At 42.8% G+C, this 17,181-nt stretch overlaps 1 protein-coding gene across 1 annotated transcript; it reads right to left on the bottom strand.

Moving 5' to 3' along the window:
* Positions 1-740: 740 nt before the first annotated feature.
* cct2 (chaperonin containing TCP1, subunit 2 (beta)) lies at positions 741-14,020 on the bottom strand. The gene is made up of 16 exons (XM_044185395.1): positions 13,902-14,020; positions 12,197-12,271; positions 12,011-12,076; positions 11,519-11,630; positions 11,112-11,188; positions 10,891-11,003; positions 9,414-9,616; positions 9,221-9,321; positions 8,448-8,575; positions 8,063-8,166; positions 7,323-7,442; positions 6,363-6,491; positions 4,961-5,064; positions 3,601-3,700; positions 2,099-2,240; positions 741-1,097 (listed from the first exon to the last, which is right to left on the bottom strand). Exons 1-16 carry the CDS (start codon positions 13,902-13,904, stop codon positions 1,067-1,069), a joined length of 1,608 nt encoding a protein of 535 aa, XP_044041330.1. The 5' UTR covers positions 13,905-14,020; the 3' UTR covers positions 741-1,066.
* Positions 14,021-17,181: the final 3,161 nt, after the last annotated feature.

Below are 17,181 nucleotides of genomic sequence, written 5' to 3'. Positions count from 1 at the left end.
TCAAATATCAACAACTATTCCAGGGATTGCTGTGAAATTTGGTTCAGATATTAATGATCCACAGAGTAATAATGACTTTGGTGACCTCCCAACTTTTCATCTAGTTAGTTAGCACGTCTGTGTCTCCGACTCGGTGGAAATAAATATAATATTGTCAAACAATAGCGCGAACGTTACTGCACAAGTAACCATCTGTAGTTAAAATGCAACTCAAGTCAAATATATAACCTTTTTACTTTAACAGCCGAAAATCTGAGTCATGATAAAGATAGCTAATTTCCTATTAGCAACGTGGCTAACCATCTTAGAAGAACGCCCGAACGCACCCATTTTAGTATTTTTCCCACCAGATCAACGCCCGCTACACTGTGATTTTGGAAGTTGACAATAATGAAAAGACACGTGGGCGATCAAAAACGGTGGTCCAACGTCACAAACCACCAATCAGAATACAACAGGAAATGATGCAGAAAACACACTTAAAGCCAATTATTGATTGCAGCAGTATGGACAAAATTAGTCTTGCTGCAATTTCAAAACACGAGTGTTGTGAGTTTCAACTGACATAACGAAGCTGTAAGTTTGCTGCTGTAGCACAGTGCGTCAGAGCCTTTAATAATAATAATTATTATTATTATTATTATTATTATTATTATTATTATTATTATTATCATCATCTTCTGAACTATCCGAGTTAGAAAACACTTGAGAAGAGACACAAAGACAACAAACACATCTACTGATGAGGATTGGTTCATTTACTTCAGTAAACAAAACAAACAACGTCCAAACTTACGCACTAAGCCAAACTTAGGCACAAACCGGCTAACGCTAGCTGTGATCTGCGCTAACGTTAGCATCACAAACGGCACTGAACATTTAACACTAGCCGTTCTTACTGACATCAGTTATACATGATTAGCTTCTGTCTTGCTAGTGAGAGTGAAGAGTTTAACAGGAAAAAAAAAAAAAAACAGCGGAGCATTTCTTTAATTTGAACTACACAGAGGTGATAAATAACAAAACTGATCCCCCCCACGTTCATCATCGTCATCCTCCTCTTCCTCTAGCAGGGGTGATGGTCGGGAACTCTCTTCCTACAAAAACAAACAACAACAGTCAGTAAACAGTAAAACATTTGAATGCTTTTGTCTCCGTTTCTGCTGGTCAGCTAAATAAAATAGCAAACAATGTTTTTCCTGAAGGGATTTTATTTATTTATTTATATATATATATATTTTTTTTAAATGGACCTTGGCTAGCAGTTTTTTCTGCTACCTTTCTTCTGTCTCGACACACACAGCCCTTTTCCAGGGACTTAAAGGTCCATACCGGTGGTTTTCCTTGTTTAAGCCAAGTAACTGCTATCTCCTTACACCTTACGTTTTCCAAGGCACGCAACCAAATTTTAGTTTTTGTAATATTTTGAAATGTTGCGGTGATACAACCACATAAAAATTCTGTGTTTTGCCAGCTAATGCTAATGTCTGCATTTATTAATCACAGTATTTCCTGGTGGATATATACACACATACAAACACTCCTACCATGTAGCTCTGTGTTGAATTGGTTAGCTGGTACTAGCTAGCATGCTAGCATTCCACTCCTGCTCATTCAATGATAACGCACTTCTGTGTGTGGTGCGTTTATGTTTGCTGTTGTATAGTTAAACTAAACGACTGTCATCCTTCTTTGAAGTCACTTAAAATAATATTTGTTTGTTTGTAATGCAAATAACTGCCAACTTCACGACACAAACAAATATATTTGATTATTATTATTCGTCTTCCATATTCAGCTTCTGAACATTGTGGCTTTAAATTAAAATGCCACATGTGACATAGCAGCTGAGTGGCACCTGAACGCACCACGAGGAAGAATTTGCAGATCACTCTGCGCTACAAACTCCTGAATCTCAAAAATTAAGTAATTTAAATAAGTGCAGACGCGTGTTTCATTATGACGCATCGGCTATGTCGAGCTATTTTATTTCGAGTTTATTTTCATAACTTACTGAAATGAATGCACCTTTAATTTGAGGACTTCACCACATAGTTTCTAGTCAGAGACATTAAAGATAAAGGTGTGATGGACCGACCTGGGCGCAGCTTTGATGATGTTGTCGACTCTCAGGATCATCTCAGCGGCTTCGGAGGCGCTCAGCAGCACCTGACGCTTCACCTGGAAGGACTCGGTGATCCCCAGCTCTGCCATGTTGCCCACTGTGCCTTCAGACATATCTGCAGGGGAAAAAAACACACATCGTCAGTGTTAGTTCAAAAACCAGCTTTCACATGTGAAGCCCAAAGAACCTGAAATGTTTTCAGATGTTTAAAATGCAGCTGGAATATTAATCCAGAAACATCAGATATATAACAGGAAAACACTGACAGGAGCATTTTACTGCACAACGAGGACTTTTACTGTGATACTTTAAGTACATTTTGCTGATAATACTCACATACTTTTACTTAAGTAAGGTTTTGGATGCAGGACTTTTACTTGTAGTGGAGTATTAGTAGTTTTACTGAAGTAAAGGATCTGAATACTTCTTCCACTGCTGTATTTATCCTTGGTGGTGTGTGCTGGTTAAAGCTCCTTTTGAGCCTTTGGACCACGTCCCACTTGGTCTGTCAGCAGGCATTCGCCGTTCCCAGCATCTATTTGTGCCGGACAGAGAGACATTCCCGGGGGCTTCCTCTGCCTGCACAGCGTCCGTCGCACTGGCTGTTTCTCAGGCGTAGCTCTCCTCTGGGATGGATCCCCGGAGAGCATCCGAGCACATTTCCACCAGAGGAATTTCATCCTCTACTGCTTCGCACAGGGGGATGACAGTGGAAGACATTTGCGCTGCAGCATCTTGGTCTTCCTCCTGTTCTTTCATTCATTTTAATCTGCGGGATGTCTCTCCTTTTTCTACGACTGACTATTATTCGGGGAGCTTTAACTGTGCGCTCTCCCTCATGCCTCTCGGTGCATGGAGCGCCGTTTTCTCTCCTACTCTGCTGGACTGTTAGTGAGTAACCACCGGCTCGGCTTCATGCTGTTTACCAGTTTCATTCCCTCAGCGTGAATATCAGGTATTGTTCTGTCTCTGCGCAATAATGTACTGCGCTGTGACGCATTGGCGAGGTACGGCCTGGTTATCGTGTAAGTGGGTGTGTGTTTGTGCTTGTGGGTACCGGACGGACCCAGTGGGGCATGGACCACATCCTGCTTCGCCCTTTTCCCCCACTAGTGATAGCCTTAGAGGGCGAAGCCTATTCGAAATACAACGTCAGTTACGTACGGTAACTCCAGATTCTCTGAGTACAGACGCAGGCCTCTAAGTTGTGCGTCACTGGTTCCTTTAACCAGCTGAAGAAGGAAAAAAGCCCGCGTAGTCAGTCGTCAGTACCTTAGGGGGCTGCGTTTATACTCATACGTAACTAAAGTTCACACCTGTTGAAAGCGCAACAGCCAAAGGTGTAACGTCATCACTCAGGGACAGACTCTCTCTCGTTTATTTTATCCAGCCAAAAAGAATGATGCAAACTTGGCAAAGCATGTTTTAAAAAGGGAATTTTCAGGTGATGAATATTTGTCTGTGTGTTCACTCACTCAGTCCGAAGGTGGTCTTGTTCTCCTGGTGTGCAGCTCTCAGTTGGGCCACCAGGTCGGCGCTGTCATAGCCGGCGTTGTCGGCGATGATGGTCGGCAGCTGGAGGAGAAAACAAATTAGTTCAACAAAACGCAACGACTCAGGATTAGCAGTGGTGGAGGAAGTGTTCAGATCCTTTACTTCAGTAAAAGTCCTGCATTGAAAATGTTACTTCAGGTCCAGTGTGGAGGATTTAGTGGCATCTAGCGCTGAAACTGCAGTTTGCAACCATTTGAACGCCGCTCGCTTCACCCTCCCCTTCAAGCGTGCAGGAGAAACTACGGTGGCCGCGAAACTCGCGAAAGGCCCTTTCTAGAGTCAGAGTTTGGTTTGTCCGTTCTGGGCTACTGTAGAAACATGGCGGCCACCGTGGAAGGGGACCCGCTCCCTCTGTAGATAAACGTCTTATTCTAAGGTAACGAAAACACAACGATTCTTATTTTCAGGTGATTAAACACTAATGAAAACATACTTATGATTATTATATTCCATTTCTGCCAATAGATCCTCCTAAACGTTCCACACTGGACCTTTTAAATAAAAGTGTGAGAGTGTGATCAGGAAAAAGCCCTTAAAGTATTAAAGCAGTGCAGCGTCCCTGTGGCTGCTGTGCTGTTATATATTCTATCATCAGGTTATTATTCCTCGTGCATTAATGTAAAGCAGGATGTTGCTGCTGCAGCTGGTGGAGCTGGAGCTCATGTTGAACCGGTTTGTATCGGACTGCAGCTGATGATGCTTTTCATTCTGGATCCATCTGCCGATTCTTTTCTCCGTCGATCGATCGGTTTGGAAAACTCGTGAAAACGGTGAGAAACGCCGTCACGACGACCCAGAGCCCAAAGTGACGCCTTCACCGTGTCGTCGTGTCCGACCGACAGTCCAAAGCTCGACGTTATTAACAAACATCACAGTTATTACAGTCGTTCAGAGGAAAAGCAGCAGATCTGCACATCTGAGGAGCTGCAGCCAGGAAGGGATTTTACACGAAAAACGACTTCAAACATCAAAACAGCTGCTGATTAATTTTCGACTAAACGTTTCAGCTGAACTTTATAAAATATGACTTTATGTTTATATAAGTCTTCATATGTTTTGTGCAAAAATCAGAATCTGTAAAGTAACTAAAGCTGTCAGATAAATGTAGTGAAGTAAAAAGTGCAATGTTTCCCTCCGAGACGTGGCGGAGCAGAAGTAGAAAGTACTTCAAACTTGTACTTGAGACAATGTACGTAGTTACATTTCACCACTGAGGATTAATGGGGTCTAACATGAATAACCACGATACGATCCTTTAACTGAAAGCAGACAGGTCCGTACCATCATCAGAGCCTTGGCGAACGACTCCATGGCGACTGCCTCCTTTCCTGGCGTCCTGTTGGCCAGATCGGACACCACCTTCGCCATCAGCATCTCGGAGCAGCCTGACGGAGAGGTGGAGTCAGGTCACAGTGAGTTAGAATGAGTATATGCATGTACGGGGAGTACTTAGTGAAATCTTGCTCTCCTGCGTATGAAGTGTGGAAAGTGCCGCTCTCAGGATAATCAACCCGTTTGAGATTAATACTGACTGCAGATGGGAGACCAGAAGCAACGTAGCGACATAAAGACAGCATACGTGTGAACTAAATAAGTGTAAACTAATTACGTCGCCTTAAAACCACGTGATACACACGTTGTCACCACGGTTACCGCCTGACTCGGACTCCTCATCGTCCCCGACAGTCATTTCTGGTGTCGGTGTTACACGTATCAGACTTTTAAAGGATGTCCTGCCCACGTTTTCCCCGATGTGATATTTATTTTAAATTAATTCTTTCCAAGAAAACATCTCACAGTACACACTTACAGATTAAAGAACGCCTACTTGCATTTAGACATGTTTGAGAACTAAATAAAACGACAAAGCATCAAATGAAAGCTTTTTCGCTGTCCTGCGTTATTTTGTTACGCCGGGTTCAGACCACACGACATCAGCTCGATAGTATCCTGACCCGACTGACGGAAGGCGATGGGAACAAAAACGGGCGTCGGGCGCGACAGCTGATGGTTTCATCCCGTGTAGTGTATCATAGTGCACGACAACAGACGCCTCACGACGTCCCGACAGAAAGACGAGCACGTCCGAATTTCGCCTTCTCTCGCAGCGTACGACAAATTCCACAACGTGTTTTGTGACGTTGACGAATAGGAGCACAGAGCGCTCTTCAACGGTAAACACGGCGAGGTGAAAGAGGAATAATGATGTTGGTGCTGCGAGGTCGAACTGTGAAACAGAGGAAAGGTCTCAGACGTTTAGTCTCTCTGTTTTTAGGTCCATCTGAACACAACACAGCCGGTGTCACACACACCGCTTCGGACGCCATGTTTGTTTACATTTTTATTCTTGGAAGTCGGTCCCCTAGCACCTCCTTCCCGATGACATCACACAGATCGCGAAAGACGGTGAGCTATAATCGGCCGCGGACCAACGTGTAGTCTGTCGTGTCTCTCGGCCGAATCACGGCAAGAAGTTCCAACTCTACAGTAATCTGACGGTGTGACCGCTTTAACAGACAAAACATCGTGTAGTGTGAACCAGTCACAGAGCAGCAGTTATCCGTGGCACTATCAACACTTTATACAGGTCGTCTGTGTGTAAGCAGCACTCATCAACCCCCATATAAACCACCGTGTGTGTGTGTGTGTGTGTGTGTGTGTGTGTGTGTGTGTGTGTGTGTACCTCCTCCGTAGACGATGCGTGGCTCCTTCACAGTCTGAGATAACACACACAGAGCGTCGTGCAGCGAGCGCTCGGCCTCGTCCAGAATCTGCTGAGTCGCTCCTCGCAGGACGACGGTGCACGCCTCACCTGAGAGGGAGAGGGTCAAAGGTCAAACTGAAAGCCTCGCTGACCCGTACCGCCCTTCAAAGGCAAAACTACATATTTGGCCTAAATTGAGTTATAACCTGTATCTGACTTTCTGACATCTTTTACTTTAGAAACGTTTGCTCGTGAGATAGCCCGCGTCTCGCCTTAGCTAAAACTAAAGCCAAGATTAATTATTGATTTTCCCCTCGTTATCTGTAAATGAAAAATATCCATTTTGATACACTGACGTTTTGGTTTTTCAGTTTGTTTTTCCACATAATTAAATAAGGCAGCAGCTAAATCAATTCATGATGAAGAAAAAAAACCCCAAAACAGCTGAACTCCTGCTAAAGCTAACTGGCTTAGCATATATGTAGCTAGCTTAGCAGATCTCAGTTGCTGCCGTCTCATTTTTTTAGTGAATCTCATGCGATTTGGTGATTAAGCTACCTTTAAATCACACACTTACATGTGTTAAATTGTAAATTAATGCATTATATTGCTCAATATAAATATGAATAGTACTCTGACAGCCTTTAAGTTATGGACTGTACATATCTAGTTACAATGGATCAGAAAGCTGAGAGGACTCATGTTGTTGGTAAATAACGCAGTATTCAGTGAAGATTATCCAAAGGCAGAGTGCAGCATCTGCAGCTTTAACGTATTAAAGTCATTACAACCTTTCTATCTGTTTTACAGACCCTTTATTCTCAACTTCACTGCTCCTGTAGTTACGGCTCGCTGCCTGCAGAGGGCAGCAAACATGGTGTGTGTGTGTGTGTGTGTGTGTGTGTGTGTGTGTGTGTGTGTGTGTGTGTGTGTCCGTACCCATGGCGACTCCAGAGAAGTGGATGAGTGTGTCCTCTCCGATCATCACCTCCTCAATCAGCTTGCAGTGACCGAGTTTCACCAGCTCGGGGTGGTCGAAGGTGGAGGTGATCTCTCCTCCTGATCTCACACACAGATACAGTTCAATCAATCGATCGATCGACTGATTTGACACCTATGTAGCCTGTCGAAACCAGCAAAAAGTAGCATCGGAGAAGCCAGAAAATGTGGGCATTTTTGCTTAAAATATAACTTAAATGAAAATCGATTACCAAAATAGTTTCTGATCCATCAATCAAATAGTAAACAAAAGGTAACGTAAACTACAAACATCAGTTTACAAAAAAATTAAAGAATTGTAAATATTTCAATGTTATTTATCGACTTATTTTAATTTGTTTTTTTCTGTTAATAATTATCAGTTGTACCGTATGTTGGATCCTCCTCCTCTCACTTTAAATCTTTACTCTACTAAATATTAGTGATGCACTGCAAGATTATACTGCATGCTTGAAATATTTAAAAGAATTGTTGGGCCTTTTAGTTGTGTTTTCACTTTTTTGTTTTAATTTGCAACGTTTTTGCAGGACTGCAAAAGCAGCCACAAATTAAACAAAGAAGAGCTGTACAAGTCTGCATCTATGTGAATGTAAAACAGACGGGTCATTACAGGAACATTATACCGAAACCACACGTCCCTGTGTGTGTGTGTGTGTGTGTGTGTGTGTGTGTGTGTGTACCAGTAACCAGAGCGAGGCGCTCGACGCCGGCAAAATCAGCGTGCTCGATGGCCATGACACCAGCCTGAGCGAACAGTTGCTCTGGATAATTATAGATCAACTGTCTGTAAAGAAGAAGACAAAAAAAAAATAAAAGAAGTTTAGAGAAAGACATTTAAAAAAAATAAATAAAAAAAGGACTAAATGTGCGAGCAGCTGGTGTGATGAAGGTTTTCTGGGAAAGCTACAGCGCCCTCCACTGGACGACTATATACTTAAACACGTTTTCATTTCCTGTCGTCATAATTTCTGCACATAAAGATCCATTTTCACGTGGTTTACAGGGCGTAGTGCATCTGTCAGCTTCTGAGTGTGCGTGTGTGTGTGTGTGTGTGTGTGTGTGCACCTGTTGATGAAGCAGTTGATTCCGTGTTTCAGGATTCGGTCGACCTTCTCCTTCATCTTCTCTTTCTCTGCGTGTTCGATCTCTGCAACCTTCGCCGTCGAGTCGACGCGAACCCTGGAGCCAAAGATCTGACACACACACACACACACACACAGTAAATATACAGTTAAACAAGAACAGAAACAGCTTCTGTTTTAAAAGAAATCTTTTTAATTATCTAGTTCAGATGCTGCCATTTCCAGAGATACCAAACAAGCATTCTCGTGAGCGGAATAGACCCTTTTCACAGCCGACATTTTAACTTGACTTCACCGTGGCTCCATCCCATCAAGCGTCCCGGTAAACCACGTCAGCGAGCGCGTATGCGCAACACCAGAGCCCCGGAACTGGCTCGCCTGAAGGGAATGCAGCCATCTTTTATTTTAATCAAGTCGATCTGTGGTTTTCCTGCTTTGACGAGTCAAAACGTCGGCCGTGAAAAGGGTCTACTGAGGGTTTGAGACAAAAACAAACACTGCGTTTAGATCTGCAGCTGCTCATCAACTCATAAAATTAAATCAGATAAAATCAGAGGTTGCGTGCGTCAACATCTCCTGTTTAGACAGCATGTGCATTCAATTCAAAGTTTCTTGTTTACATTAAACTGATACTTCCTGCTGCTGTTTCACAATAAAAGTCTTCCGGTGAAGAGAACAGATGCTGGTTTTTGGTGTAATCAGGTAAGCACTGCTACGTGTGTGTGTGTGTGTGTGTGTGTGTGTGTGTGTACGTACCTTGATCTTGTCGGTGTCCATGCCGGTGTTGGCGATCAGGATGTTAACGTTCTCCACCCTCTTCGGTTGGTTCACTCCGATCTTCTTGTCCAACAGGAAACCTGGACGAAGCAGAAACACACGTGACGTTACAGCAGCCAATCAGGCGAAAGGAGAGATCGGCCCGGCGGCTGCGACGGCACACGGCCTTCACCTTCGTCCAGGTAGGAGTCGGTGAGGCTGCCTCCCAGCTTCTTGATGATGTGGATGGCCTCCAGGTTCCCGGAGCCCTTCAGCCTCATGACGGCGTCAACAGCCAGCTGGGCGAAGTAGGCTTTGTGGTGAGTCAGCAGTTTGGAGGACAGCGTCGTCCGGGCGATGTTCAGCAGGTCCTCCTGGAAACGAGCCGAGTCGTTGCTATGGAAACGGGAAGGATGCCGAGACGGAGGAGGGAGAAGACGGCGAAGAGAAGAAGAGTTATTAACTGAGGGTTTGGTGCTGGCGACAGGTTTCTCTCTCAGTCGGCTGAACTTTAACTTTAAATTCAAACTTTATTTCAACGAACGTTCAGAAACAAACTGATGAAGAACGATTATTAATTGTCACCTGCTGTTTTCAAGGTCAAGAACCAACTTTCAAACTCAACTTTTAAGAGCTCAGAAAAATGGAAAATTTAAACATCTACAAACTCCGTCTGCTGAAGAAGATCACGTGATTTGATTTAAAAAAAACAGCTACAAAGTGGACTTTGTCATCAATCAATCAATCACTTAATCAGAACGACAGGATCGTGAGCATCTAGCTGACGATCTCCCAAACTAAATCTCTAATTAAACAACTGGATAATTCATCATGAACTTAACTTCACACCATTTGTTCTGCGATTAATCAATGTGTTTCCTTCCTAACACTAACATGTTCTTTTGTTTCTGCTCACAGAAAAAAATAAACAGCTTTCCCGACATTCGTCCACGAGAAATGTGTATTTCCAGCGTGCAGTGGTGTCCGCATCAGTGTTTAATATGTCTTCACTGTAATAAAGGCTAGAACAATACTAAACTCCCCCCCTCCCCCATCTATTCTTAGTTTTAAATGAGTCAGCAAAAATAAACTTACAAATATATCTGCAATCTTGTCTTCTGTTCTTCATGTAAAATGTAATTTGGAATAATACGCCACGCTTGTTTTGTGTAAAACTAGTAAATACTGGTCAAGTGAGCTGGGTGGCTTCACGAACTTATATATTTAATTTGTTTTTGTGACAATTTAGTTTATTTTCTTTATAGGCTACTATTGTTTCACGTGTAGAGTGATTTCACTTATTTTCTGATCTTTATATTTGGTTTCATGTTATCGATACTGTGCGGTTTTTAAATAGTTGTCTTTGTGTGGCGCTGAGGAAGACTAGCGGCCAGATTGTGGAAGCTAACGGGGATCCAAATAAATAATAGTTGCAGGGACAAAATAAAAATTAAAAAATAAACTTAAAAATCGATTAAAAAGGAGAATGGATTCACAATAAGTTGTTCAGTTCCACTTCATCTCATAGGCCTAAGTCATGCACTTCGTCACCGGAACCCAAAGGATACCAAGCAGATATGAATCGGTGTTGCAGTTTTGGGACTCGTCAGCGAGGAGCAACATTTTGGTGTTCGTTGAGATGAATAGTTATGTGTCAGTCTTAGTCTCACCCGTGATCCACAGCAGCCTCCCTCAGAGCGTCTCTGGCCACCTGAGTCGCCTTCCTCCAGCCCGAGATGATGGTCTGCGGGTGAATCTTCTTGGCGATCAGAAGCTCGGCCTCCTGCGACGGCAACAGTTAAAAAAAAAAAAAAGCAGCAGTAAGCGTCGGGTGACGCGACTCTTTAAAACCTTCGCGAATCACGTTTAAACGAAGCAAACAGCATTTTACCCGCAGCAGCTCTGCGGCGAGCACGGTGACGGAGGTCGTCCCATCTCCAACTTCATCGTCCTGAACCTTCGACATGTCTGGAAACACAAACACGTCGACTCTGCTCATCATTTCCAACTTACTTTGACTCCTCCTCGATAAGCTGACGGGGGAAATGTGCCATATTTTTATAGCATTTACTGTTTAAACCTGCCTGATACATGATACATTAACTGATCGCAGTTATTTTTAAGAACAACATCTTCTTACATCCTTTAAACTGACAGAAAACTTTGTGTTAGATGAACCTTCACTACAACTTCATGTGTATTAAAGTTCTTTTCTTTTTTACGATTTTGTTTTATTTCTTACGATTCCCAACTTCGTATGTCCAGTTTGACCGGCAGATATTCGGCAGCTTCACTCACCAACCAGAACTTTGGCAGCGGGGTTGTCGACTCCGATGGCTTTCAGGATGGTCGCCCCATCGTTGGTCACCGTCACCGTGCCGCCCTTCCCTCCGCCCAGCAAGATCTTGTCCTGAAGAGAGAGAAATCGTTCAACTACAGACTATTTTTCTAAAGTTCATTTCTAAGCCGAAGTTGAGCAAATCGACCCCAAAAGACTCAAGTAAAAACTGTAAAAGTAGAAAACGACCAGCATTCAGCTTGTACATGAAAATATTTACACTTTCATTTTACTCTTTAACAAAAAAGAATCACAACACAACTTTATTTACAACAAGCGACTCTTTATGGCAGTTTAAATCGGCTGAAAAGAAAAAACTTTTGCGCGTTTTTTAGTTACTTTTCGTTCTCATACAATACCACAGAAATTAAGAGTTAAGTGACGCCTGAATTCAACGCAGAAATCTGTATAATCAAAACAACAATCAGCTCTAAAAGATAAACATGACCTACCATCCCCTTCGGGCCCAGAGTGCTCTTCACCAGATCTCCGATAGCAATGGCGCCAACGAAGGACGACTGCAGAGAAAACACGCAAACAGAAAAACAACCACTCAGTTAAAGTCTCAGGGGTTCGTCTTCCCCCGAGAGTTAAGACCGAAACAAAAACCCTGAAACAAACAGATAAAACAAACCCACCAGTCGTGCAGTTTCAGCTTTCTCTTCATCAGCTCCATGTTTGAAGATGTTGATCGGGGCCATCGATAAGGACGCCTGCAGAGACACAGCAACAATCCAGACACCAATCAATATCATCGCGTTTATAGATGAACTGACAACAACAGGCGACGCAACAGTTCTGCGATATATTTAAGTTTAGGGGTCATAAGTACAGATGTCCCACACTGTTTCTTTGCTCTTATCTCAGTACAAGTGATGCAGAACCCATGAGTCAACTGATTAACTGACGACTAGTTTTAAATATCCATTTTTATAATGCAAAACTATACATATAAACACATTTGCTGCCTTCAAATTGACCACATTTGATTTTCTTTGTATCAAATTATTGTTTGTACCTCTGGTTTTTGGCTAAAACTTTGTGAAACACAACTGAAAAGATAAAACTTACACTCAGTGAGCTGATGAGGTCCGCCTAGCTGCTGTAAATGGAGTCTGATACAAAAGCTCTGCAATGTTCCTCCCTTCATGTCGGTTATAATGTTCAGTTTTTATTGAAACCGTTTCAGAGAGCTGTTCGTGTTGGAGGCGTTTTGTGGTGCTGCTTATAATTTGTATTGTGTTATCCTGCAATACAGTAGTTTTTCTAATATGTAGTCAACCCTCCTTGATATAAACAAGGGCAAAATACTTTAAATCAGTATAATACTGCTGTAACTAACGATTATTTTAATGATCAATTAGTAGTTTTATCTATAAAATGTCATAACATAGCCATAGATGTCTATTGTAGTTACCCAGAGTCAAATGTCTTGTTTTGACTGTCCAACAGTCAAAAAAACCCACAAAATATTCAGTTTACAATCACAGGAGACTAAAGAAACCTGCAAATATTCAAACTGAAGAAGCTGGAACCAGAGAAGTTTGGCACTTTTCTTAAAACAAATGACTCAAAACGATTATCAAAATATATATCTCAACTAATCATCGCAGCTCTACGGTATAACACAAAACAATTCAAATCACAAAGCCTCCATTAATGGCCTGCGTATGCAACTGGAACACAGTTTAGGCGTAGACGAAGCTATTTATTCCGAGCTGCAGTGAAAGCAGCATCTTTCATCCTAGAAACCGCTAGAAGCTTTCAACCACATTATTAATAAAAGCATCAAACACATAAAAACTACTGACAACTACGGCGGCAGTTAACGTTAATTAGAAGTAGAAGTTATCTGCTGTTTCGCTCACACACCGTTCTTTTGTTTGTTTTTTACTATTTATTAATGAATGTCTGAATGAAATGCTGATTTGTTCCTCTCTTGACAGCCACAAAGCCCAACTGACAAGCTAACCTAGCATGCTAACGGGCTATCTGAGAAGAGCAAGAACGAATAGACTCTGACAACTACTCCCATAAACACAACAGCTAGGATTATATTAGCTGTAGCAGACCGGACAGCTTCATCAGACCTTATGAAAAAATAAACTACTACTACTTTGATTCGGTTAGCTTAGCCGTTAGCGCGTTCACAAAGCCCATGTGCTTGCTCACCGGTTAGCACCACTAGCTAACAGAAAGCTAAACGGACGCTACAAACAACACAGACGGTCTGTAGCGCGTTTGACATAGTCTCCGTGAGTTTGGCTACATGTAGATGTGAAGAGATTTCTTCTAACTATTTCCAATCCGTTTAGAAGAGAATAAATAAATGTAAAAGCTCACCATGATGTCTGTGATTCAGGGATGAAGCTGTGCACGCACACAGAAGAAGGGCTGGGCAGGGGAGTGACGCAGTTACGTAAAAACGTAATGCTGCGTTCAAGGCAGATCATGGAAGACACAGCTGCCACCGTCCGTTGAAAAATATGTCTAGATTTGGTTTTTGGTTCTTAAATAAACTATAAATTAGTCAATGCAGGGTATAATGTTTGCTTACGTGTGTTTTATATCAAATAACGTTTCTTTAGAAATACATATCAAATATTCATACATTTACACAAAAGGTCCATTGCAGTTATGCGAATAAAATAAAATTAAATTTAAAAATCCAAAACAAAATAAATGAATAAATTAAATACAGAGTGCAGGGTATAGGGTAAAAATAATTATCAAAATATTAATAAAAAGTTATGTTCTTTTTCATCCAGTTATGTTCTGTTCCATCCAGGGGGTCAGTGTGGACACGGTAGAGGACTACAAGTACCTGGGAGTCCACATGGACAATAAACTGGACTGGACCAAGAACACTCAGGCTGTTTACAGGAAGGGCCAGAGCCGCCTCTGTTTCCTGAGGAGGCTGAGGTCCTTCAACATCTGCCGGACAATGCTGAGGATGTTTTATGAGTCTGTGGCGGCCGGTGCTATCCTGTTGCATGCTGGGGCAGCAGGCTGAGGGTAGCGGACGCTAACAGGCTCAACAAACTGATCCGTAAGGCCGGTGACATTGTGGGGGTGGAGCTGGACTCTCTGGCGGTGGTGTCAGAGAGGAGGATGCTGGCCAAACTACACGCCATCTTGGACAGCGTCTCCCACCCGCTCCATGACGTGCTGGTCAAACAGAGGAGCACCTTCAGCGGAAGACTCATCCCCCCACAATGCACCACAGAGCGCCACAGGAAGTCACTCCTGCCTGTGGCCATCAGACTCTTTAACTCCTCCCTCTAAGTGTCAGTCTGTATGACCCGAAGTCACTAAACTGGACACTGATCATTAACATCTCTGCAATACTTGACATAATTGTGCAATATTCTCTGTTTAATACTCCCGTGTCACAAACTGTCTAAAAGTTAAAAAAGTGTTGCATGAATTGCATTCAAGGCGAGGCAACTTTATTTACATAACACATTTCATACAGAAAATTCAAAGTAGTAAATTCATTGACAAAGCGGAGGGACATGGCGTCACAATGCAGACATTAGGTCTGGGAATAATACGAGTAATTTAGTGCTGCTAAACTTAGACATCCCACCAGTATCATTTCATTTCGCATGTGTGAACTAAGTTTGAATCTGATCTGAAGGAAGGGAGCCATAAGATCCGGCTCCCTTCAAAGAGCCGTGATTCCCATCACTACTCTCAGTCCACTGGACAGGAAGCACTCAATCCACCATAATTACGTAAAATGGATTTGAACCATCACTTGAGCTTAAAGGTGCTTTTTGGAAAGTAGCCCAAAACTGGAGGAGTCCAAACTGGAGCCAGTTGTTCTTTTAGAGGCACCAGTTCAATTAATAACAAGAACCAGGACTCTGTTTGTTTCTACGGACTCAACAGCATTAACATGAGGACGTAAAAATGGCATCAAATCCATTATGTGAAGGTAGAAATGTATTTTCCAGGTAAAAAAAACAGCAAAAACAGAAACGTTTTCAACATATTTCAGATTGATAGGACGTGAAGTCCCACCCCCTCATTTCCTCTTCGCCAGGCCCCGCCTCCGCCCTCTGTGATTGGCAGCCTGGACAGGAAGGCAGTAGATGTGCATGGGGAACTTCCTGAAGTAACTGCTGACCCAGGGCCTGTGGAAGACACAACAGGAAACGCCACGTTACCTTGAAGAGGCGGAAAAGTGTCCCCAAATCACTCCCTATTTACCGTATAGCGCACTACATTTACTGTCCGCCATTTTATTTTAAAAATGACACGTTGGAACAAAGAAAGCGGAGTCTCTGTCATGTGCACTACCTTCTACGAGTGTCTGTTGTAGAGGGAGTAGTGAGTGAGTGAACAGGTAGCTACTAGTCAGGTGTGTTTGTGAGGTTTGTACTTGGTGACACGCTGGCTGAGGCTCAGGTAACAGAGGTTTGTTCTCAGCTGTTTGTTCTCCCGTCGACGGAGGAATTCGGCTTCTTGCTGCCGCTCGACCTCCAGACGCAGAGACTCTCGAAGCTCCGCCTCAATACGACCCAACTGAAACACAAACGCAGGATGTGCTAACAGGTGTGTGTGTGTGTGTGTGTGAATCGCAGCCTGATGGATCTTCTTCCTCCATCGTTGTCCAGAAACTATTAAAACACATCAGCGAGCCGCTCTGTTGCACTGGGTGACATGTTCCTTCATCACCACGAACACACACACTGTAGTTTATTCTGACTCACACACACACACCGTCCTGCTGCCTCAAACACTCCCTACAGCACCACATGTGGATTCATCCGCCGCTGGAAATAGTCCCCAACAGATGCACCGTTTCCTCCTGTTAGTCTGATTAAAACCTACAGCGAGCAGCTGTTTGAGGAAACTACTGAGCCTTTTTAAACAGGAAGCTATAGATCTGTGAGGTGTTTTTAAAGATTTACGTCTTCAGCAGGAACCAATGAGCTCGGAGCTGAGAGCCGCAGACAGGAAGTCAGACAGTGTTAAGAGACGGACTGACATGTTGATGGTTTTGGTCCTTTCACGGGATTTGTTGACTATAATAAAAATATAGAATAACAGCAGAATTATCCCTTTACGCTACAATGGCAGCACATGCAATTCCAAGATTTGCAAGATATAAAATATAGGATATATATATATATAAAATGCTATATTAAAGACATTTCAGTGTATTAAAACACAATCTATAACTATGACTACAGTCATAAATTCACAAAATATAAAAACTATACGCATTATAAAACATATAACACATTCAAAATAAATGTGAATGTTATTGAAATATACAGCTCAAAATAAATAAATAAAAATAAAAGTTTATTTGATAATTTTCTTTGCTCATAATTAAAAGGTCATCGTTGCTGCCTGACCTCTAGAGGGCGCTGTTTCGCCCCACGCCTCATGTAAAACAGCCAAAGGTTTTTTAATGGTACCTCTTCCAGCAGACTCCTGTCGTCCTTCCTCTGCTGCTTGTAGAGAGTCAGAGACGCCGGATCAGACAGACGCCTCGCTTCCTGTCTCTCTGCCTCGTCCACACCTGGTTTACCTGCTCCACCTGTCTGCTGCTGCTGCTGCTGGACGATCGGAGGCAGGAAGCAGGTACTGACGCACAGAGAGAGAGTGA

Source organism: Siniperca chuatsi, linkage group LG23 (assembly GCF_020085105.1).
Source record: "Siniperca chuatsi isolate FFG_IHB_CAS linkage group LG23, ASM2008510v1, whole genome shotgun sequence".
NCBI classification, from domain to species: domain Eukaryota; kingdom Metazoa; phylum Chordata; class Actinopteri; order Centrarchiformes; family Sinipercidae; genus Siniperca; species Siniperca chuatsi.
This window is presented reverse-complemented; position numbering and strand designations above follow the sequence as displayed.